This window comes from Pelophylax lessonae (assembly GCF_965119305.1).
Source record: "Pelophylax lessonae genome assembly, chromosome: 1".
Taxonomy (NCBI): Eukaryota; Metazoa; Chordata; class Amphibia; order Anura; family Ranidae; genus Pelophylax; species Pelophylax lessonae.
The window spans coordinates 342,017,436-342,040,728 of record NC_138768.1 but is presented as its reverse complement, the minus strand read 5'-3'; the positions used below and the strand labels follow the sequence as shown (position 1 = coordinate 342,040,728).

The following is a 23,293-nucleotide window of genomic DNA, read 5'->3' as shown; positions in this document are numbered from 1 at the left end:
TTCTTCCCCAACGGCTCGGGTATACACTGCTGGCACTCTGTCCAAACAGTTCCATATATCGAATGGTACCCGTCAGGGATGTCCTCTCTCTCCATCGATTTTTAACTTAGTCATTGAGCCCCTGGCGGAGACCATTCGATCCAACCCCTGTATAATGGGCTTCTCCCTCCCTTCCTATCATCATAAGATAAACCTTTTTGCGGACGATATTATCTTAATGCTTACCCAACCGCACACGTCCCTCCCAGCAGCTTACGATACACTTCAGGCATATAGTAAGGTATCGTACTACAAATTAAATGCATCCAAGTCCACGGTCCTCAACATGGGGGTCCCCTCCGCCTCCCAGATATCCCTCGCGAGTAATATTCCCATTCCATGGTCCTCGGATAAAATACACTACTTGGGTATAGATCTCCCAGCAAACCCTGCCAAATTGCTCTCAACAAATATGTCCAGAATACAGGCAAAGATCAATGCCGACATATCTCGCATGCGCCCCCTGTGGTTCTCATGGAGCGGCAGGGTGGCGGCGTATAAAATGTTTATCTTGCCACAACTGCTGTATTTGTTCAGAGCTCTCCCTATCCATTTCCCTATGACGCACCTCCTCAAACTATCTAGGACTTTGACGACCTACGTGTGGGAGGGCAAACACCCACGCTGTGCTTTCGCGACTCTAGTTCGGAAGAAACAATTTGGGGGGGCATCGATCCCAGACATACCGACGTACTATTGGGCCACTGTCTTGGCTCAGCTGCGACATTGGCTAAACTCTGCCGAACACCCGATTTGGGTGGACCTGGAGAGAGACATTGCACCCATTTCGGACCTCAAAGCGCTGCTTTTGAGTGATAAATGGAAGGCTTGGGACCTACGCTTACTGCCTCCTACTATGCAAGCCTCGCTGAGGGTGTGGCGTCGCTCTCCAGTCCCGCTCAATGAAAGAGACATTCTGTCCGAAACCTTATTACCGATTTCTATTCTCCGATTGCATATACCTGATCTCCCCACACGCTTACTGACTAGTTGGGGCCTTAGGTCACTTAACTCCTTCTATGATAACGGCACTTTGCTCTCAACTCCCGACCTCATTCGCAAGTATGCACTCCCACACAACTCCTTTTACCAAGTGCTCAGGGTAACGCACTTCCTACTATCTCACCCACTATGCAAAATAACCGTGGACGGGAAATTATGGGACGCACTCACAGACACGTCGGGACATTCCCCTAGACTGTCAACCTACTACAATATATTGCTGGACAATGTGACGTTTCACAAGACCACACACATGTTCAGATGGGACAGGGACCTGAATGCGACTTTCTCTATTATTGAGTGGAAGGCAGCTCTCCAGGCGATTCACAAATATTCACACTGTGCCACCCATTGGGAAACGGCTCTCAAGATAACGAATCGGTGGTACTACACCCCCTTCCGACTGGCAGGCTTCTCCCCAAAATATTCCCAACTATGCTGGAGGGAGTGCTCCCAGGTGGGCACTCTGCTTCACATACTATGGTCGTGCCCCTCCCTACGCAGTTTTTGGAACCAAGTGTTCTCTTACATATCTTCTCACACGGGCTGCCTGACCTCACCGTCCCCAGCTATGGCCTTATTACATCTAGGTATAGATAAAATCCCTGTCATGTATAGACCTTGGGTGACCCATATTCTTCTGGCGGCCAGGACGGTAGTCCTACGTAAATGGAGAACACCCGATGCCCCGAAATTGTCAGAGGTGGTTTCATTATTAAAAACGAACTATCAATTTGAAAAGGCTATCGCCATCAACCAATTGAAGTTGCAATCCTTCAACTCACAGTGGAACTTCTGGGCAACAACATTGTAGACCAGTTCTAATGTACTGACATTATTGTTCTTTACTGCATCCTTACTCCACTTACCTCACCTAACCTGTACCTTTCCCTCCCTCCTCTACCCCTCCTCCTCCCCAACCCATGGGACAGGCACTGTTCGGCTTGTACTGTTATGTTTCGTTAAGCCTGTACCATGTCAATATGTTACTGTATTTGTACGGTTGTTCATTTGCAATGTATGCATTTAATTTTCAATAAAAATCATTTACACAAAAAAAAAAAAAGGTTGATTTGGTCCTACAGTGAAGGACCAGCAAAAAGCGTCCACGCCCTCTTTTGTCTTCTCAGTTTCTGAGTCTGATCTGGCTGCCGCTGAGGAGAGTCACCCTGCTGGGTCTGCGTCCACGCACCCTGAGTGCTCTGACAGTGAGGATGATTCCTCTTCCACTACAACCGCATATGAAAAAGCGCTGGTGTAGGCACTGGTGGTGTCAGTGCGAAAAACGTTAAAAATGGAGGATCCGGCAGGAGTATGTGGGGTATCCTAAATGCAATGTGGTGGTTCCCAAGCATTTCGCTTTTGAAGAGTCCCTGTTAAAGTAGAGGGTCCCATCAGTGGTGGATTCCCCGGTTTCCATGCTGGACAAATCCACCCTGATTTCGGTGGAGAAGTCTCCGGCTTTTAAATACCTTTTTGTTAGGAAAGGGGAGACTTTGGTCCGGCACATGTTGACTATGGCTGGTTCAGTCCTTAGGCCAGTGTTCACCATTGCCTTAGTTTCCCAGACCTTGACTGGGTGGGCTAAGCTTTTGCGCCAGGATCTGGAGGGGGAACAGCTTCCCCCTGCCTTTGCGGATCTGGCGGACCAGTTGATCCAGGGGTTGCAGTTTCTCTGCGACACCTCTCTGGATGCGGCTCTTAGTTTCTCAGCTGTCTGTGACAGCAGTGGTTCTTCTGCACATGATATGCCTGAAATTCTGGTCTACGGACCAAGCTTCCAAGAAGGCCTTAGCGGATCTCCCATTGTGGGGGATCGCCCTTTTGGGTCTTCGCTGGATGAAATCATTAGGGAGTCACAGGAGTGAAGAGTACTCCACAGGCTTCCAGGGTCAAGGAGTCTCGTTGTCAACGTGTTCCTTTTTTCTCGGCTCATAAGCGTTTGTTTCATCCCTCAGGGTCTCAAGAAAAAGGATCCAAATCCGTTCGGAACGTCTCCGGAGGTTCCAAGAGGCCCTGGCCTGGTAAGCCGAGAGCAGGTCCTTCCAGACCTGCAGACAAGCCCTCTTCCACCTGAAGGTGCCCCCTTACCCGTATCTGGGGTGGGGGGGGGACATATTTGTTTTTCTCCAGACCCGTGGACCTCTGATTCAAGACAGGTGGATCCACGAGCTGATTCGGTCCAGCTACAAGATCGAATGTCGGTCTTATCCTCCAGAGAGGCGTTTTTCTTTCCAGCCTGCATTTGTCCTTTGACCGCTCACGTGGTCTCTTCTGGGCGGTACAAGATTTGCTACGGCAAGGGATAATTGTACCAGTTCCAAACTCTGAATCGAATCCAGGATGCTTACCTCCATATCCCGATCTATGTCAGACATCATCGCTTTCTCCGCTTTGCTGTGACCGAGGAGCATTATCAATTAGTGGCATTACCCTTTGGTCTTGCCTTAGCTCCTCGGGTGTTAACAAAAGTGCTGGCCCTGGTGTTAGCATTGTTGCAACAGCGGGAGATTGCGGTGCTGGGGTACCTGGACAATCATCTTCTACAAGCAGAGTCTCTGACTGCTCTACAGGACAACCTGGACATCACTGTGCCGACTCTGCAGGAGTTCGGGTGGACTCTGAATTTCCAGAATTCTGCTCTGGTTCCATCTACCAAGTTGGACTTTCTAGGTCTGACTCTGGACTCGACCTCAGCCAGAGTGTTTATCCTGCTTGACAAGCTCCAGAAGCTGCAGGATGCCATTCGACTTCTGTTGTCCAGTCGTCTTTCAGGACTTGCATGAAGGTGCTGGGCCTGATGGTGTCTACCTTTTTGAGGCGGTTCCCTTTGCACAGTTGCACACGAGACCTCTGCAGAGATTTATTTGCCAAGTGGGACAAGAATCTACAGTCTCTAGACAATCTGATCCTATTGAGCTGGGGTACGAAATTTGGCAGGCGGATTAGGACGGTTGGTTTTCAGGGGTGTCCGGTACAGGTTTAATCACACGGCCATGGCATATGTCAATCACCAAGGGGGTACAAGAAGAGTCCTAGCGGCTTGGGGAGTAGCCGGCATTCTAAGGTGGGCGGAACGTTTTGTTCCAGCTCTCTCTGCTATGCATATTCCAGGGGTGGAAAATTGGCTGTCGACAGGCCTTGGACTAAGGAGAATGGTCACGTTATCCGGAGGTGTTTCATCAGCTGTCTTTCCAGTGGGGAACACCCAAGGTGGACCTGTTGGTCTTTAGTTTCAACAGGAAGGTGCAGAGATTCCTGGCAAGGTGTCGGGATCCTCTAGCCAACGCCAAGGACGCACTGGTGGCTCTTTGGGGCTAGTACCGCCTGATATATGCCTTTCCTCCTCTCAAACTTCTGCCGAGACTTCTGCGAAGGATCGAGGCAGAAGGAATACTGGTCGTCCTTGTGGCCCCCAGGCCTCGCCGGTCTTGGTACGCGGATCTGGTAAGGCTGGAATCCGACGTACCTTGGCGACTCCCTCTCAGAGAAGACCTGTTGGCCCAAGGGCTGATCTTCCATCCTGCTTTAACAGCTTGGCTGTTGAAAGCCAGGTGCTGAAGGCTAGGCGGTTGTCTGGCTCAGTGATTCCCACGCTGTTGAAGGCTAGAAAATCTACCTCTAGGAAGATTTACCATCGCGTCTGGAAGTCGTGTATTGAGTGGTGTGAGTCTCTGGGGGTTTCTCCCCGTTTTTTTGGTGGCTCGAATTTTGGCATTCCTCCAAAGAGGTGTGGAACAGCGCCTGGCCTAGGGCACCATCAAGGTCTAGGTTTCGGCCTTGGCGATTTTCTCTTAACGTCCTTTGGCTACACATTCCTTGGTTCGCACCTTTTGTTTAGGGGTTTTGCCACTTGGCTCCACCTGTGCGGTCTCCGTTGCCTCTGTGACCTTAGCTTGGTATGGTTGGTTCTTCAGAAACTGCCTTTTTAAAATATTTGCGAGATTCCTCTACTTACATTGTCCTAGAAGGTAGCCTTCTTAGTGGCGATTACTTCCGCATGCAGGGTGTCCGAGCTGGCAGCTTTGCTTTGTCGTTCCTTATTTGGTGGTTCGCTGAGATAAAGTGGTGCTTCGCCCTTGTCAGTCGTTCCTTCCTAAGGTTGTTTAGGTAATCTGACTCACTTTTTGTCCTTATGGATGGACCTCGCAAGGAGTTGACCGCGTCTGCCGTGACCATTTTCAGATGGATCAGACAGACTGTAGTGCCAGCCTATTCCATCAAAGGGTCAAGTTCCTCCTTTCCCTGTTGCGCCCGCATTCTACGCGGGCGCTTAGCGCCTCCTGAGCCTTCCTCCATCAGGCGTCAGTGATGCAGGTTTGCTAGGCAGCCATTTGGTCATCTGTGCACACTTTCATAAAATTTTACAAAGATGTGTTGGAATCTGCGGTTGCTGCTTTTAGCGGCAAGGTTTTGCAGGCCAATGTTTGAGAGAACTTGGTCCTCTTTGAGGGTGTATTGTTTTCAGGTGAGCTCCAGTTGTTCCTGGTTGAGCGCCATGTCACCTTGTTGGCTAGGTTTAGCCTTTGGGATTTTTTTTTTTTTCTGCTGTTTTTTTCTCATGTATGACACTGCTTTGGGATGTCCAGATGGTCAAGAAGATTCTGGAACTGTGTCCTTCAATGAACAAAAGAAAATTGAATTTTTGTCTTACCGTAAAACCCTTTTCTCTGATGTTCAATGACAGACACCACACCCACCCCTCTGTTGAGTTGGGTTCTTTTTCTTCTGATACTGCTTGAAATAAAACTAAATGCCTATAGCAGGAAGTGGGAGTATGCCCCCTGGGACTGCCCCATAGGCGTAGTAAGGCTTTTTCCTACCTCGTGTCCTACTCCTGTAGGGGGGGGGGGCAGCAAAACCCAATGGTCAAGAAGATTCTGGAGTTGTCTGTCAATGAACATCAGGGAAAAGGATCTTGCGGTAAGAAAAAAATTATTATTTTTTTTTTTAACATGGGTTCCTATGGAAGACGTTCACATCAATGCATTTTTGTGCCCCTGCGTTTTTGGAAAGAGTCATGGACTTTTTTAAATGCAAAACGGTGTTTTTTTTTTTGTGTTTTTGGTTCGATAGACTTTAACTACTTGCCTTCTGTGCACTTAAACCCCCTTCCCATCCAGACCAATTTTTAGCTTTCAGTGCTCTCACACTTTGAATGACAATTGCGCGGTCATGCTACACTGTACCCATATGAAATTTTTATCATTTTTTTTCACACAAATAGAGCTTTCTTTTGGTGGTATTTAATCATCTCTGGGTTTTTTATTTTAAAAAGAAAAAAGACAGAAAATTTTGAAAAAAAAAGTTTTTCTTATTTTTTGCGAGTAAATTTTGAAAATAAATAAATTTTTCTCCTTCACTGATGTGCGCTGATGAGGCTGCACTGATGGGCACTGATGAGGTGGCACTTATGGGCACTGATGAGGTGGCACTGATGAGGAGGTACTAATATGCCGCACTGAGAGGCGGCACTGATGAGCACTGAGAGGCGGCACTGCTGGGCACTGAGAGGTGGCACTGCTGGGCACAGAGGATGGCACTGCTGGGGGGCACTGATGGGCACTGGCGGGCGGCACTGATGGGCACTGGCGGGCGGCACTGATGGGCACTGGCGGGCGGCACTGATGGGCACTGACGGGCGGCACTGATGAGCACTGATGGGCAGAACCATCAGTGCCCACACTCAGTGCCCATAGTGCTGCCAGTCAGTGCTCATCAGTGCCTAGATGAGCAGGCACTGATGGGCACTGACTGGCAACACTATGGGCACTGATTGTGTGCACTGATGGGGGGCACTGATGGCGGGCACTGTGGGCATTGAAGGTGTGTTTGGTGTACCTTGTGTAATCAGGGCACTGGTGATCAGTGCCCTGATTACTTTTTTCTGTGTCCCCGGCGCTTGGCAGCTCTCCCTCCTTCCTCACAAGCAGGCTCTGTGTGAGGAAGGAGCGCTGGCGATGAGAGATGATCTCATATGTTTACATATGAGATCATCTCTCATTGGACGGTCCGATCACATGGTGAATGGCCGCTGTGATTGGCCATTCTCCACGATCTGTGATCGGCTGTGTCCAAGGGACACGGCCGACACAGATTTTCCCCAATGCGCATATTTTCCCAGACTGTTTCTGGGAGGCCGTTTAAAAACAGCCTCCCGAAAATGTGAGTCTGCGCTGCAGCCGTATATAGGCTGTAGCGCGGATGGGAGAAGTTTAATGGCAAAGCCGCAGAAAGCATGCAGTTCGTTTTTTACCACAATTTGCATTTTTTAATCTGCCCAACAAGAAATTTGGCAAAAAAAAGCATAAAAAAATGCAAATCACTGTGAAATCACGATAACAAAAACACAAACGCACAAAAGCAAACTGCAAAGGTTTGAATTGAGTCTTAGAAAGGGCTTTATCTCCCTTGTTTGGACTGCAGAACAGAACGATTGTGAGAAGATTTGGTAAAGAGGAAGTGCAGCTGTTGGTACAAGCATTTAAAGTTTACCTGTTGCTCTGCTTGCATGGAAAAGCACAGGCTCACGTTGGGGCTTGAAAAAATGCTATGAGAGCATGGAAGGTATTGTCCTCTGCTCTTAATAGACACTCTTACCAACCAGATTTTACTGATCAAAAACCCTTCACTGAAAGGAAACTGCATGTAAAGAAATGTCAATGCATGATCAAAACTATAATCACATTAAAATAAAGTTGGTATTGTCATATAAAGTCTAAAAGTACTTCCTGAAGATTTTTCCCCCCATTTTGAGAGCTGTATTAGAATGTGGCATATCCTCAAACAATGTTTTTCTTTTTTCCTAGCCACCGTTTTCTACTGGTAATGATCCTTACTTTGCTTCAACAATCTTTAATCCAGTTGGCCTTTCTCTAGCTTCCAAATTTCACAACAGCAGTACTCCAGCTTTGCGAATGAATGTGCCAGCTGGGATCTCAGGTTCATCAAGACTTAGCCCACAGGCATGCAGCATACAATTAATTTACTATTTCACATTTTTCATTGGCTTTGGGCACTTTTTTAAACTCATTCACTGTGGTTTACTCTTCTCTTTTGTTTTTTTACATTTTTTGCACTGTTAAAGCAATTTTGTTTTGTCTAGCTTTTTTTTTTTTTTATATATGCTGTTCTGAGCTCTTGGTTTATATTTAGTTTATTCATATTCATCACTTCTAAAAGCTGATATTTTTCCATTTACAGGTACGGTTCAATGTCAGTACCCCTACTGATTGTAGTCCAGCCCCTGAGCCCAGGCCTGTACCTACAACATCAACTCCTATTTTGCCTCCTACCTCAAGGTACACAGATTTGAATTTATACAAAGTCATTGGCCAGGCATTGGGTAGTGAATTATCTAAATAATCCTAAAAAGCAGTAAATAAAACTTTAAAACAAGTCCCGACTAACCTCTAGCTGTAGGCATTAGAGAGCAATTCCCCCTAAATCTCACAAAATATGCAGTGAAGTTGATTGCTGGGCCCCAGCACATTGGTCACCCTCATTTTGTGTAGCTGTTCTGTGTTTACAGAGGAGGTTGGAAGGATGGCAGGCTGCCAAGTCACTTTTAGGAGGGGGTAGCAAAACAAGCTACCAAGAAAAAGCAAGTATGTGTTTCAAAAAAGAAAAAACCTTTTAAGGATGAATTACTAAAGTGCCTGCAGCTACAGATCTCAGCGTCTTAACTCTTGGCTCTTAACCAGACTTCAAACATCTCAAGTCCTGGTTCACACATATGCGATGTGGGAACCCTGCAAATCCACTGCAGGTTCCTGCATCACGTTCAACTCACAGGCAGTTCACACTGCCATATGCGAATCGCTGGGGGTGTCAATACAAAGTTAATGACACCCCCAGATCAGTTTGCATATCGCAGTGCGAACTGTCAGTTCAGACATGAATCAGATCGCATAGGTGTGAACACCCATGCGATCAGATTCTGGTGCGGACCCAAAAAAGGGTCCTGTGCGAGTTGTGTCCGAATGCAATGCGAATTCATCGCACAGCAGTGCACTCCAAATGACATGGGATGTCTGTCATCGCATAAATGTGACCCGGCACTAATGGCTAGTGTTGTAACTGATAACATGGAAAGCACCATGCAAACTGCAGATCTAAAGAGAAGCTAAAATGGCGCTGTCTTTCTTTGTAAAGTATAGGAGAGTTTAGTTTAGCTTTAGGAAGATCTACTAATTTTTGAATACATTAATCTGCACATAATCATGTAGGCACTCTAGATATGATGGTGAGCCATTTTGTCCATACTTCTAAAATCAAATGTCTTGTTTGTTCCTTTCCATGTTTTGCTGGGACATTCTGGCTGCAGCTGCATAGGTCAGTGAGGACTTTAAATATCCTTAACAAGCAGTAAATAAACTTTATTATAAACAATTGGTTGTCAATAGCCTAGCCACATTTCCATTTCAAAGTGAAACATATTTCAGTTTTAAACTGTTAAGTAAAAAGACCGACCATGTACCAGATATAAAATACCTGCTATTACCTGGGGTAGAAACCCTTCTTAACGTGCCTTTCTGAAACTTATTTAACCACTTGCCGACCAGCCGCTGCACTTTTACTATGGCAGGTCATCTCTATTGCCTGAAACAATGTACCTGTATGTTGTTTACTGTAATAGCCAGTGGGTCCAGCGGACGCAATGTCTGCCAGCTACCCGCGATCGCTCCCCATGGAGACAGAATAGTGGTCTGTCTATGTAAACAAGGCAGACCGCCATTCTGTCACAGATGAGCACAAGGATCCTGTGTTCCTGCTATTCAGGAACACAGATCTCTACACTCAGAAAGTCCACCCCCCACACAGTTATCAAGCACCCCCTAGGGACACACTTAACCCTTTGATTGCCCCTGGTGTTAACTCCTTCCCTGCCAGTGTAATTAGTACATTAACAGTGCATATTTATAGCACTGATTATTATAATAATGTCACTGGTCCCCTCAAAAGTGTTAGGTGTCTGATCTGTCTGCCGCAACGTCACAGTCCCGCTAAAAATCCCAGATCGCCGCTTAACGGTACTCACCGTTACTGGGAGTGAGACATACTTAAGGGACGCCGAGAAAATGGTTTGGATAACTTCAAATGGGAGAGTAATATTTATCCACAATTTCTCTCAAGAAATATGAAGGTTTAATCCCACTTTACACTGTGAGACCTATAGCCTGTTGCCATGCAGTCTGTGACACTTAGATGTGTATTCCATGTACTTCAATGTAGGAGACAGACAGACTGTCATTGGCAGTCTTGTCCTATTGTATGTTTTGAGGTGGGACGCGTATTGTGTTGAGTCTGCCTGTCCCATTGTTAAATGTTAATGACCTCACATTGTTCTGTCCAGATGGCTAGATAATTCAGGTTAATTCTGGTTCTGTATGCAATTTCATCTGCATATGATAATGTAATCAGGCAGAGGGGAGGGAGTGTGTATTGGGATTGACTGAGTTTAAACCTCTGTTTTTTTTTTGGATTGTGAATTTCATGTCCTGTTCCCCACAAGGTCCACCTGGGCGGTAACCTTGTGGGGGAAAACTGTATAAAGGAGTCCTGTCTCTCATTGAGGGAATCTGCTACAAGGGATTGCTATTAAGGATGCACCGAATAATCGGCGGCCGAACATTATTCGGCCGAAAATAGAAAAAATAGCACTTTCGGTGTTCGGCCCAATAAGTCAAAAGGCCGAATAATTTTGTGCCGAATAATAGGGCTGAACGATAGTCGATATGATATTGACTATCGTTCTGTGGCCGTAGGGGATATTCATATCGCCGAGGTCACGATATTTACAGGGGGAAGGGACTCTGAGGAGGACAGGAGGACTCACAGACTTCCGTGTTAGGCAGGGGAAGCCGGGACACTTCAGCTGTGAGCATACATACATTACTCACTCGTGCACTGCAGCCCGCCCCACACATTCAGTGAGTCTTACTCTCCTCCCTAGTTTTTTTAATGGCACATTCAGGAAGCCAATCACGCCGTGATTAGCTGCACAGCGAACCAATCACGCGTGCCTGCACACCTGATTGGTTCCGCTGTGCCGCTACTCACGGCGTGATTGGCTTCCTGAATGTGCCATTGAAAAAACTAGGGAGGAGAGTAAGACTCACTGAATGTGTGGGGCGGGCTGCAGTGCACGAGTGAGTAATGTATGTATGCGGCTGTGCTCCTTTCCAGGCTACTACTAGTCCACCTCCAGCCTCCTACTACCACCACTATGAGAGACTGTCTGTCACTGTATAATCTGATCGAGTCCACACTGACACTGACTGTCACTGAGTAATTGATGTTACCACATTAACCCTGACCTGCCCAGTGCCCTGTATCTGCAATTAAAATTTACAAGGCTGCCTGCATGCTTCCTGATTTCCATTCCCAGCATCCTTCCCAATCCCTACAGTGTCACTAACATTAACCCTATGGTACAAGGCTGCAGTGTGCACTGAATCCCATTCCCTACAGTAACATTTAGGGAGAGAGAGAGAGACATGAGAGGACAAGAGAGAGAGAGACATGAGAGGACAAGAGAGAGAGAGAGTCAGAGGACAAGAGAGAGAGAGAGACACGAGAGGACAAGAGAGAGGACAAAAAATTGGCAAAATAAATGGAAAAAATGCAAAACACCGCGTTCGGTATTCGGCCTTCGGCCAAACATTTTATTATTATTCGGCTTCGGCTTCGGCCAAGAATTTAATTTCGGTGCATCCCTAATTGCTATGCTCTTCATACTCCCTTGAATAATCACTAAGCTCTTGTAAGAGCTTGTTCCTGCTGCACTCTCTGGGGAAAGAGGTTCACCCACTGCAACCTGGAGTCTTGTCGTAGGTCCAGGGTGGGTAGGAGACGACGATACTCCAACTACCCAGTCGGGGTGCCAGTTGATCAGTTACAGCTGCCATTACTAGTAAAAAAAATAAAATAAAAATGTCATAAATCTATTCCAATATACACTTATTGGGATTTTTCTTTTAACAAAAATATGTGGCAGAATACATATTGGCCTAAAATGATTAAAAAAAATAGATTTTTTTATTTATTTTTTTATTTGCTGTGTGTTTTATAGCAGAAAGTAAAAAACATTTTTTTTTTCTCAGAATTGTCATTTTTTTTTCTATTTCGTCCATTGACGGACACAGCTCCAGAGCTTGGCCCTTGAGTTTATGCTGCACCCTACAGGAGTAGGACACTAGGCCGAAAAAAGATGAACTATGCCTATAGGGCAGTCCCAGGGGATATACTCCCACTTCCTGCTATAGGTCTTTAGTTTTTTTTTCTGCCTAGTCAGGAGTAAGGACCTAGTTCCTTGCTGGGATCTCTGGTCCTAGCATTTTTTTATTAAATGGAATTTTTTCTCTTTTTGTTATTTTCTGTTCCTGTGAGAACTACAAGCAACTGATGGACTGGGCGACAAACTGGATATTCTAGATCCTTATGGTCTTCCCAGTCTGGCCAGCGAGCATGACCCTAACCTTCGCTCCTCACTGGGGTTGCCGCAACATAGCCCTACTGGGGCTGATCGGCGAGTTAAATGCCTCGCAAGGACGCATAGCCCTGGTCACGACATGAGTCGCAGCACACCCATTCCAAGATGGTGCAGTGGTCCACCTGGAGCGGTGCCCACCCAGTCCCAAGGTGTGTTTAGTGTCCCCCCCCTCTGGTTGTTTTTCAGGGTGGAGGTGGGCCCCTCCCTCGTTTGGTCGGACCCCGAGTGTCCTTCCTTCCCTCATGTCTCTCCCCCACACTTTCAGGGGAGCCCTCTGCGGACCATCCCCCTTGCACTCGTGCCTTGATCCCCCCACCCTCAGCCCCCTAGGGCGGCCATGCCTATTTTGTCTGGGGATGTCAACAGGTTCTAGGGACTGGGGGGGGGGCACTGCCAGTTGTGCAAAATCCCTTTTCTCTAGCGCTCATTGACAGACGTAGTCCTCGGTGATACACCACCTTCGGGTTATGTTGCCTCCACAGGAGCAGGACTAGACAGGAAATTAAAAAGCTCTGGCCACACCCCAGGGGCAGTCCCAGAGGGTATATCCTCTCTCTCTCTCTGCCTCAGCAAATCAGTTATTTTCTGTCTAGTTAGGAGTAAGGACCTAGATACCTTGCTGGGATCTTAGGTCCTGGCAAGAATTTTTTCTTAAAGGATTTTTTTAGACAGCTTTTTTCTCCAGTGTTCCTGTGAGATCTTCAAGCAAGAAAGCTGAACTGGGCGACGGGCTGGATGTTGAGATCCGGTGGTCACCCCAGTTCAGCCTACGAGCGCGTGCAGGCCATAGCTCCGCGCTGGGTCGGCCGCGACAAAGTCCCATTAAAGGACTGTCCACGCGAGTTAAACGTCTCGCTGAAACGCCAAAGACCATGAGTCACGGCGTCCGTATCGGTCGACAGCCCTCCCGCCCCGGTGGAGAGGGGTACTGTCAGGAGTTGGTGCCCACCTGGTTCCGGTATGGTGAGTAGTATGTTCCCCCTTTCCCCCTGACGGGTTTTGTGGTGAACGCGGGCCCCTCTCTGTATGGTAAGATAGAGTCCCTTTCTATCCTACAACATGACACAGATCCTCCTACTTTGAGTGTGATTTTATGTGTGCAAAAAGCCAGGCTTGGTTTGGGAGCTAACAATCTAATTGTATACATGTTTTAAAGATGTAATCTGTGGCATTCTGGGAATCTTATGGGTTAAGAATAAGCTACCTACCAGTCAGAAGCCACGGACATGTAGACTGCCTTCCTAATCAGATCTCCAGCTATTAGCAGGCCTCCCGAACGGCCATGCGGTCCGCCAGGGCCGGTACCGCCAACCACGCCATATCCCCATGCAGTGAGAGTGTTGTGTGCCCTGCAGCACACCGCTATTCAGTACGGGCCGCCGCCATTTTTTTTGCTGGATCGCACGAGCCGCCATTTTGGCGTAGCCTCGTGTCTCCAGCATGGGGGCGGCCATGTTTGAGGTGATCCAAACACCTCGTGGAGCTTGGGGGAGGCGCCGGAAGGCGTACAGAGGGGCGGAGCCGCCTCCTTTCTTCCTGGGCAGCCAGCCAAAAGACTTCCTGTTTGTTAAGACAGCGCTGTAACCTGTTGCAGTTAAACTCTGAGCATCAAGTGGTGAGCCTGGGGGTCTATCTCTCTCTCTCTCTCGATCGATAGGGATCCCTAGCAGGTAACACTAAGGGGCTTTTGTGGCGCTGGGGGTTGAAAAAAAAAAAAAAAAAAAAAGTTTTATTTTTGAATTATATTATCCAGGAAGTAACTGGAGTTATCATGGACCCTGCCACACATATTCCCCCACCTGTTTCCCTCGAGGGGGCCACGGGACCCGCCGGTGCACAGAGTATAGAGTCATTTACAGCAATTTTGGAGTCTATGGTGGCTCGGGTGGAGGCGGCCTGTCAGGGACGGGGGTCAAGGAAGCGACCCCCGCCTACCCCTATACCATCTGACACCTCTGACTCAGATTCAGAGGTGGTCACGGCAGTTGCAGGTTCCTCTGCAAGGGCTGTTATCCCAGGTAAAGCCCCCTCAGACAGTGAGGAGGACGCTTCTTCTCCTGCTATTATTCAGGAAGAAGCATTGGTGGACGCACTAGTTGTAGCAGTGCAGGAAACCTTAAAACTTGAGGCTTTACCGGCAGAGGCAACTGAAACAGAGATTCCTTTTGGTACTAATAAGCCCATCAGGACGATGAAGGCTTTTCCTGTACCTAAATGTTTCGGTAATCAGATTAAAGGAGAATGGGAGCATTCTAAACGTACCTTTACTATTTCCAAGCGTATTGCTAGACGCTATCCGTTTGAGGAATCCATCATTAAGAAATGGACGGTACCACCAGTCGTGGATCCGCCTATTTCCAGGCTGAATAAAGCCACGGTTATTCCAGTGGAGGACACTTCGTCCTTTAAGGATCCGGTGGATCGAAAGATGGAAGCAGAGTCCCGCACCATCTTCTCTCTGATAGGGTCAGCTTTTAGACCAGTAATTGTTATTGGTCTAGTTTCCCAGACACTTACGGAATGGGCGAAAATGGTACGCCAAGATCTTAGGGGAAAAGATATTCCCCAGGAGACATCTGATTTGATGGAACAGATTATACAAGGGCTACAGTTTATCTGTGACGCAGCCTTGGACACTACTCCCTTATTAGGGCATGCATCTAAGACAGCGGTGATCCTCAGACGTGTGCTGTGGTTAAAATGCTGGTCAGCTGACCTAGGTTCCAAGAAGACCTTGACAAATCTCCCCTTTCAGGGGAATCGTCTATTTGGGGCCAACCTAGATGAAATCATTAAGGATGCCACTGGGGGCAAGAGCACTTTTTTGCCACAGGCTGCTAAAGCTAAGGGACCTCGCAACAAGCGAGGACCTTTCTTTACCGCCCATAAAGGGCGCCCGGCTGGTACTAGCGGGAAAGGCAAGACTCCTCCAGGAGGGTTCAAGAAGGGCTGGTCGGACAAGCAAAGGACCAACCCAGCCAAACCCGAAGCAAAGGAGTACACAGCCTGAAGGTGCGCCCCCACCCGGTTTCAGGGTGGGGGGACGTTTTCACCGGTATTCAGGACATTAGATCGAGCATCAACCACTACTACCGGTGCGATTCTTCCCTTCCAACATTTAAGTACTACAGGGAGCGGTAATTACCGTTCCCTGAATAGATCTTTTCCTTTACCTTTTCCTAAGATTAGTCCCGATACCTCACAGGAATCGGATCTGGTTGACCAGATAGGCCAAGTAGCCTCTAGTCGGGTGACTTCGGTCCCTGAGGTTCAACCAGAAAAGATCACCTTTCCTGATAACTATCAGGTATCTGATAAATGTGTGGGAACAGAAAACGACCAGACTTTCTCGGATGGTCGGGGCCAGATACCTCTAGGGACGCCTGGTTCAGATCCAATCAGCGCCAGTGGTCCTAGAAATTCTAGGCTGGCCTCCTCAAGCCGGCCTGGCCGACTTGGACATGTTAGTCGTAGACGTTCCGTGGGAACTTCGTCTCAGGGAGTGTCTGTGGTCTCAAGGACCAATTTACCATCATGCTTTACAGTCGCTGGGTTTAATGGCCTGGCCATTGAGACCCAAGTACTGAAGGACAGAGGTTTGTCAGCTTCAGTCATTCCTACCCTTATTAAAGCAAGGAAAGCGACTTCCAGCAAAGTCTATTATCACACATGGAAAACTTATATTGCGTGGTGCGAATCTTTAGGATTTCCTCCACGTACCTATTCGGTGTCTCGAATATTGGCCTTTTTGCAACAAGGGGTTGAGCAGAAGCTAGCCTTGAGCACCATCAAGGGTCAAGTTTCAGCATTAGCAATCTTCTTTCAGAAGCCTTTAGCTACCAAATCCTTGGTGCGGAATTTCATCCAGGGGGTGCGGCACCTGGCTCCTCCAGTCCGCGCGCCCTTACCGCCTTGGGAGCTTAATTTGGTTTTGTCGGTTCTACAGAAACCTCCTTTTGAAAACATCAGGGAGATTCCCTTGCTTACTTTATCCCAGAAAGTGGCCTTCTTGGTGGCTATTACTTCTGCTCGCAGGGTGTCAGAACTGGCTGCATTATCATGCCAGTCCCCATACCTAGTGATTCATAGGGATAAGGTAGTACTTCATCCTAAGCCATCTTTTCTTCCCAAGGTGGTTTCAGATTTTCATCTGAATGAAGATATTGTACTACCTTCCTTGTGTCCTCAGCCCAAGCATCATCGGGAACATGCGTTGCATTCCTTAGATGTGGTTCGGGCAATCAGGGTATACCTGAAAGCTACGGAATCATTCCGTAAGACGGATTCACTTTTTGTGATCACGGATGGCCCCAGAAAGGGTTTGCCTGCATCTGCCGCGACCATTGCCAAATGGATTAGACAAACGGTGGTACAGGCTTATTCTATTAAGGGTCAGAGTCCTCCGTTCCCTGTTAGGGCGCACTCCACTCGAGCGCTCAGTACTTCCTGGGCCTTTCGCCATCAGGCGTCAGTGGTCCAGGTATGTAAGGCGGCCACCTGGTCGTCAGTACATACCTTTACAAAATACTATAAAATTGATGTGACGGCATCGGCGGATGCCTCATTTGGCCGCAAGGTTTTGCAGGCCGCAATTTGAGGAGACCGGTGGTCTACCTCGAGGGTTTTTTTCTGTTTGAAAAAAAAAAAAAAAATTTGTTTTCTCTTTTTTTGTTGAGTCTCATCATTAAGGATGAGCATTGTAAACTTCTAGTTGGCACCGGTTGGGCCTTCTAGATTGGGATTTGATTTCCATTTTCCCACCCCTCAGTTGTGATACTGCTCTGGGACGTCCCGAAGGTGGTGTATCACCGAGGACTACGTCTGTCAATGAGCGCTAGAGAAAAATGGATTTTTGTAAAATCTTACCGTAAAATCCTTTTCTCTTAGCTCATTGACAGACGTAGTCCCCGCCCCTCTGTTTTTTTGAGTTGGGTTAAAATCTCTAAAGACTGCTTTTTCACATAACTGATTTGCTGAGGCAGAGAGAGAGAGGATATACCCTCTGGGACTGCCCCTGGGGTGTGGCCAGAGCTTTTTAATTTCCTGTCTAGTCCTGCTCCTGTGGAGGCAACATAACCCGAAGGTGGTGTATCACCGAGGACTACGTCTGTCAATGAGCTAAGAGAAAAGGATTTTACGGTAAGATTTTACAAAAATCCATTTTTTTTAGGAAGATGGTCCTGGTGGGGGGTCCCCCCTTGCTGTCCAAATGTACCAGGGGTCCTGGGAGCTGCGTGGGCGCCACGTGTAGCCGCTATTTTGCCATTGATGTATATTTTGGCGGCCATGTTTGTGTAGTCCAGTGGCCGTTTTCTTGTAGTTTCCCATTGCTATCAAACAGCTGCCATGTTTTTGAAACCTATGGAGCGGTAAATCAGCGGTGGGCCTCCTAGTGGCAGTTACTCGATTTCCTCTTTCTCTTTGATCGCCACACGGCGTGCAGCCTGGCTCTCTGACTCTGCATCTGAGGGAGGGAGTGGTTAGTCCCTGTGGCTGCAAAACTACTCCCTCTTTCTGTTATAGGTATTTGGTGCACTGGGACTTGTGGTGGTGCTGGTGGTGCAGCGGTGGGGGGGATTTTTAAAAGCAATTTTTTCACTTTTTCCTGGCGGTTACCAGGTTCACCATGGAGTCCCTGGAGTATGTGACACCACCTGACCCGCTCGCAGAGGCTGCGGGGTCCCAGTCTGCCTTGTCTGCTATGATGGCAATCCTGCGGTCACTAACATTTATTATTTAATTAAAGCAGACCTAAACCCAGCGATTTTGAAAGGTTTCTCTAAACAGTTACACTCAAGGTATAACTGTCATTGGTGCCAGTGTCCTCAACCAAACCTCAACCCCTCAAATTGCTGATGTCCTGGCTGATCACATGTAAATCACTATGCATATTGCAGATCTAAGGAGAAACTACGATAGTTCTTCTTTTCTAAATTGTAGAAGAATTTTGTTCTGCTTTAGGAAGGTCTTTTAATGTCTGGATGCATTCAGTTACAAATGTCAGTGTAGGCATGCCAGATATAATGGTGATGATGCATTTGGTCCATACTTCTAAAATGAAATGCCTTTTTTGTTCCTTTCCATTTTTTACAGTGACGCTGCTGGTTTAGATATGAAGTACCTGAAAAGAAATGGAAGTGCACCTACCAAATCACAAAAAAATGCAAACCCTGGTAAGCTTAACACTTAGGCGTACAGATGGACTTCACAAAAAAAAATGTAGATCTGTTCTATCATTCCTAATCAAATTAAATATAAAAGCCATTTTTCTTTTTTTCCAGCTCCAGTTAGGTCGAACTTGACTAAGTCTGGAAGTTCACCAATACTGTCAGCCTACTTCCCAGGACAGCAAGCAAGGCTTCCTGCTTCATAACCGATATTGTACAGAAAATATCATTGACCAAATACTGCACATAAAACACTTCACTTTGGGTAGGAGTATGGTCAGTTTAAACTGCCAAATTAAGCTGTATCCAAATAAAACAGTAAAAATGTATTGCATTGTATAGTGCCTAAGAAAGAGACAGATGTTTTAAGATAAAAGATCCTAAAACAGGCATACTGGCTGAAGGTGTTTAAGGTGGAATTATGGAGTTAATACTTGGTGCTAAAATGTGCATAACTGTAAATAATTTAAAAATGTATGTTCTGATGGTTTAGCCTAAATGCACAAAAATTATTCATCCCCATATTTTTGTGCTTTCTAATAGATATGTTGATAGGAACACGTTTTTGTGTCGTGTTTTTTTTTTTTTTTCTGTCTACCATTTGTAAAATACATTTGAACTTGGTGGTCTTATATAGCACTTGCTGATTTCATGGTTATTTGAATCCAAAGGAAACTATATTGGTCTAGCTGCTCAGCCATTTTTTACTGATCAAACACATGTATTTAACTGATTTGTAGTGCTGGAAAACAAGTATTGTATAGTATAGTCCTGTCCAAGATGACATAATACAGATTATACATTTTTTTTTTTTTTTTTTGTATAATGCCATTTACACTCTCTGCATGTTTCGGTTATAAAAAAAATTTGTTTAAATTGCTGCTTTAAAAGTTTGAAAAAATAATAATTTTTATGTCAGTATTAGTAAACTGATTTTTTTTTTTTACCCTTGTGAATAAATCGTATCCTTGCAGTGTATTCCATGGTTTAAACTGATCTCTGTAATGTGTCTTAAATATTTAGCTTTTTTAGTGGATGACCGTAATGAAGATTGCTTCTTTTTTGGGGAGAATGTAGTTCAAAATCAGTTTGATGCCTTTTTCTGGTGCTTTAGCCTTTTTTTTTTTTTTCCAAATCTTGTTTAGTACATGTCTGATGAAGTTTAAGACTGTACTTTAATGTTTACACAGTGTATTACACATTTCAGTATAGACATACACATTCTGCATTTAAAGTATGTATTTAATGTCTGTAATATAATAAAGTATTTATATATTTTGATTTAGATCTGGATTGTTTTTCTTTGAAGCTACATAAACAAAAAGAATCCAAAATGTTGTAAATCACAATTTTGTCTTAGCTTGAGCATGTAGATGGTGCTATAGAGGGATTATTTTGTAAACCATGGGGGGGAAAAAAAACAAATTAAGTGGGAAGCACTTGGTCAGTCTTTTGGGGCAGTCTTGTCTTTATATACATATGGGTTGATTTACTAAAACTGGAGAGTGCAAAATCTGGTGCAGCTGTGCATGGTAGCCAATCGGCTTCTAATTTCAGCCTGTTCAGTTAAGCTTTGACAAAAATTGATTGGTTTCTATGCAGAGCTGCACCAGATTTTGCACTCTCCAGTTTTGCTAAATCAACTCCGCTGTGTAGTATTATCATAGCCTGAAGGAAAGAGGATGATGAGGCTCCTAGGGGTGTATGGTGTTTTGTTTTTTTTCGGGTTTTTCTTTACACATAGACATTTAGAGGCAGAAGAAACCCCACTGCCAGGGAGTCCAGAAGCCGCAGCCTTTTGGCAGAAAAGACGTGACGCGTGTAAATGTGCATGAACGCTAGGTGGGTTTAGAGCTGAAGCATTCATTAATTTCAGTGGGCGGAATAAATTATTATTCTAGTCACTGAAATGAACTGATGCCTGAACGCTTGACACTGCTAAATGAAATTACAACAGTCAAGCGTTTTTTCTACCAAAATATGGCTGCCAGGAGGAAATACGTCTAGGGGAGAGAGAGAAAAAACATCCAGTGTGCATGAGGCAAAAGCCCTCAAAATATTCATTATTGAGAGGATTTAGTAAAACTAGGGCACACAGAATCTGGTGCAGCTGTGCATAGTAACCAGTTAGCTTCCAAGTTGTACTGCCAAAGCTTAACTGGACAAACTGAGGTTAGAAGCTGATTGGTTACTATGCACAGCTGAATCAGATTCTGTGTGCACCGGTTTTAGTAAATCTCCCTCGTGTCTGTGTAATAATCTGCATTAAATAAACTGCATTCTTGCCTTTTACAGGTTGTCTCACTGCCTTATTTCCTATATATTACAGCCTTATTGCAAACCTTCATTTATGTTTCTTCCTTGGTGCATTGAAAGTCTGAGGTAGCGTGTCTGTCAATTTCCTACAATTGGCTGATTGGTATGCTGTATCCGTTACCAACATTTCTATATTCCACTACCCAAACGTCTAGGTATCCCTTCCTCAGAAATGGTTACAGATCACAAGCCCACTATATTTGCAATACTAGCTAACCCAACTGTGTGGCCTACGGTGGTGAAAGTCTGTGAACACATAAGAACTTGATCAAAAGCTCTCTGCACCTCACCAAATCCTCTTTCAAACTTCTACACGAAGCAGTGCCACAGTATGTTAGCACGTCTCAGCAGCTGAAACCACCTTAGAGAAAGGAAGATCCTCTTATTCTTTCTAGAAAGACCAAATGTTTTTTGATAGATTATAGTAAGGTTAAAAACCGTCAGATTTGTTTTTCTGTATCCTAGAGATTATTTTTCACTTGCTGTCTTGAGACACGCTGTGAAGTCAGCAGAAGTCTCTCCAAAAGAAAACAATAAGGAACACTGTCATTGGGCTTTTGTTCACATCAGTACAGCCTCTATTCTCCTATAAGTCTATTGTATTGCAAAAGCAGCTAATGCAGGTCAATTGTACCTTCAATGAATTATCTCAGATGTGTCCTAATCTGATGTCAAAAGCATGCTGAATTTGCCTGAACCAGAAAGATTTTTGTTTTTTATTAAATTTGGGAATAGTTACAAATGAGAATGCCGACAAAACACCATATGTACAGTAATCAATTAGGAATAGCAAACACAAGTCATTTCGTTAATAAAATGAGAACACAAGTATGCATTTTCACTTTTATTGCCTTTTTTGGTTTAACCACTTTCATACCGGGTCTACAGTTGTGTTCAAAATTATTCAACCCCCAATGCTGTAAAGGGTTTTAGGGAATTTAGTGTACATTTGTAATTGTATTCAGAATGAAATCCTACAAGGACTTCTTAAAGAACCATATGCAACTAAAATTGCATCAATTGGTTTTGTAATACAGTAGTAAATGTTTCTTTTGTGAATTCTTCATTGACACAATTATTCAACCCCTTAAAGACTACCACTCTGAAGAACAGAGGTTCATTGAAGTGTTTTCAATCAGGTATTGAAAACACCTGTGGATGTCAGGGAGCAGCAATAAAGCCTAATAAGCACCAATTAGGCAGCTTTAAAATGACTGTGATACTCAGCTCCTTCTAGACATTTACTGGTGTGGTTACAAACATGGTGAAGTCAAGAGAATGGTCCAGGAAGACGAGAAGAGGTGATTACTCTTCACAGGAAGGGCAATGGCTATAAGAAGATTGCAAAGATGTTAAACATACCAAGAGACACCATAGGAAGCATCATTCGCAAATTCAAGGCAAAGGGCACTGTTGAAACGCTACCTGGTCGTGGCAGAAAGAAGATGCTGACTTTGACTGCTGTGCGCTACCTGAAGCGTAGAGTGGAGAAAAGTCCCCGTGTGACTGCTGAGGAACTGAGAAAAGATTTGTCAGATGTGGGTACTGAAGTTTCTGCTCAGACAATACGGCGCACACTGCGTAATGAAGGCCTCCATGCCAGAACTCCCAGGCGCACCCCCTTGCTGTCTCCAAAGAATAAGAAGAGTGGACTGCAGTATGCCAAAAGTCATGTGGACAAACCACAGAAGTTTTGGGATAGTGTTCTGTGGACCGATAAAACAAAATTAGAACTGTTTGGGCCCATGGATCAATGCTATGTTTGGAGGAGGAAGAACAAGGCCTATGAAGAAAAGAACATCTTGCCTACTGTGAAGCATGGCGGGGGGTCAATCATGCTTTGGGGCTGTTTGCTTCTGCAGGTACAGGGAAGCTTCAGCGTGTGCAAGGTACCATGAATTCTCTTCAGTACCAGGAGATATTGGATGACCATGTGATGCAGTCCGTCACAAACCTGAGGCTTGGGAGACGTTGGACCTTTCAACAGGACAATGATCCCAAGCATACCTCCAAGTCCACTAGAGCATGGTTGCAGATTAAAGGCTGGAACATTTTGGAGTGGCCATCACAGTCACCAGACTTAAATCCGATTGAGAACCTCTGGTGGGACTTAAAGAAAGCAGTTGCAGTGCACAAGCCTAAGAATGTGACTGAACTGGAGGCTTTTGCCCATGACGAATGGGCGAAGATACCCGTAGATAGCTGCAAGCCACTTGTGTCAAGCTATGCTTCACGTTTAAAAGCGGTTATAACTGTAAAAGGATGTTGTACTAAG

The 23,293-nt window shown here is 45.6% G+C and overlaps 1 protein-coding gene across 1 annotated transcript in view; it reads left to right on the top strand.

The window, feature by feature from the left end:
• LOC309556156 (spindle assembly abnormal protein 6 homolog) overlaps nt 1–18,908 on the top strand; it is a gene marked incomplete at its 3' end in the record, with an annotated part of 221,299 nt that extends 202,391 nt beyond the window's left edge. The window contains exons 14-17 of the mRNA XM_082258516.1: nt 7,851–8,006; nt 8,245–8,342; nt 18,629–18,708; nt 18,817–18,908. Coding sequence (XP_082114642.1) covers nt 7,851–8,006; nt 8,245–8,342; nt 18,629–18,708; nt 18,817–18,908 — 426 coding nt within the window. The remainder of the gene's footprint in view (nt 1–7,850; nt 8,007–8,244; nt 8,343–18,628; nt 18,709–18,816) is intronic.
• Between the last annotated feature and the right edge of the window lie 4,385 nt (nt 18,909–23,293).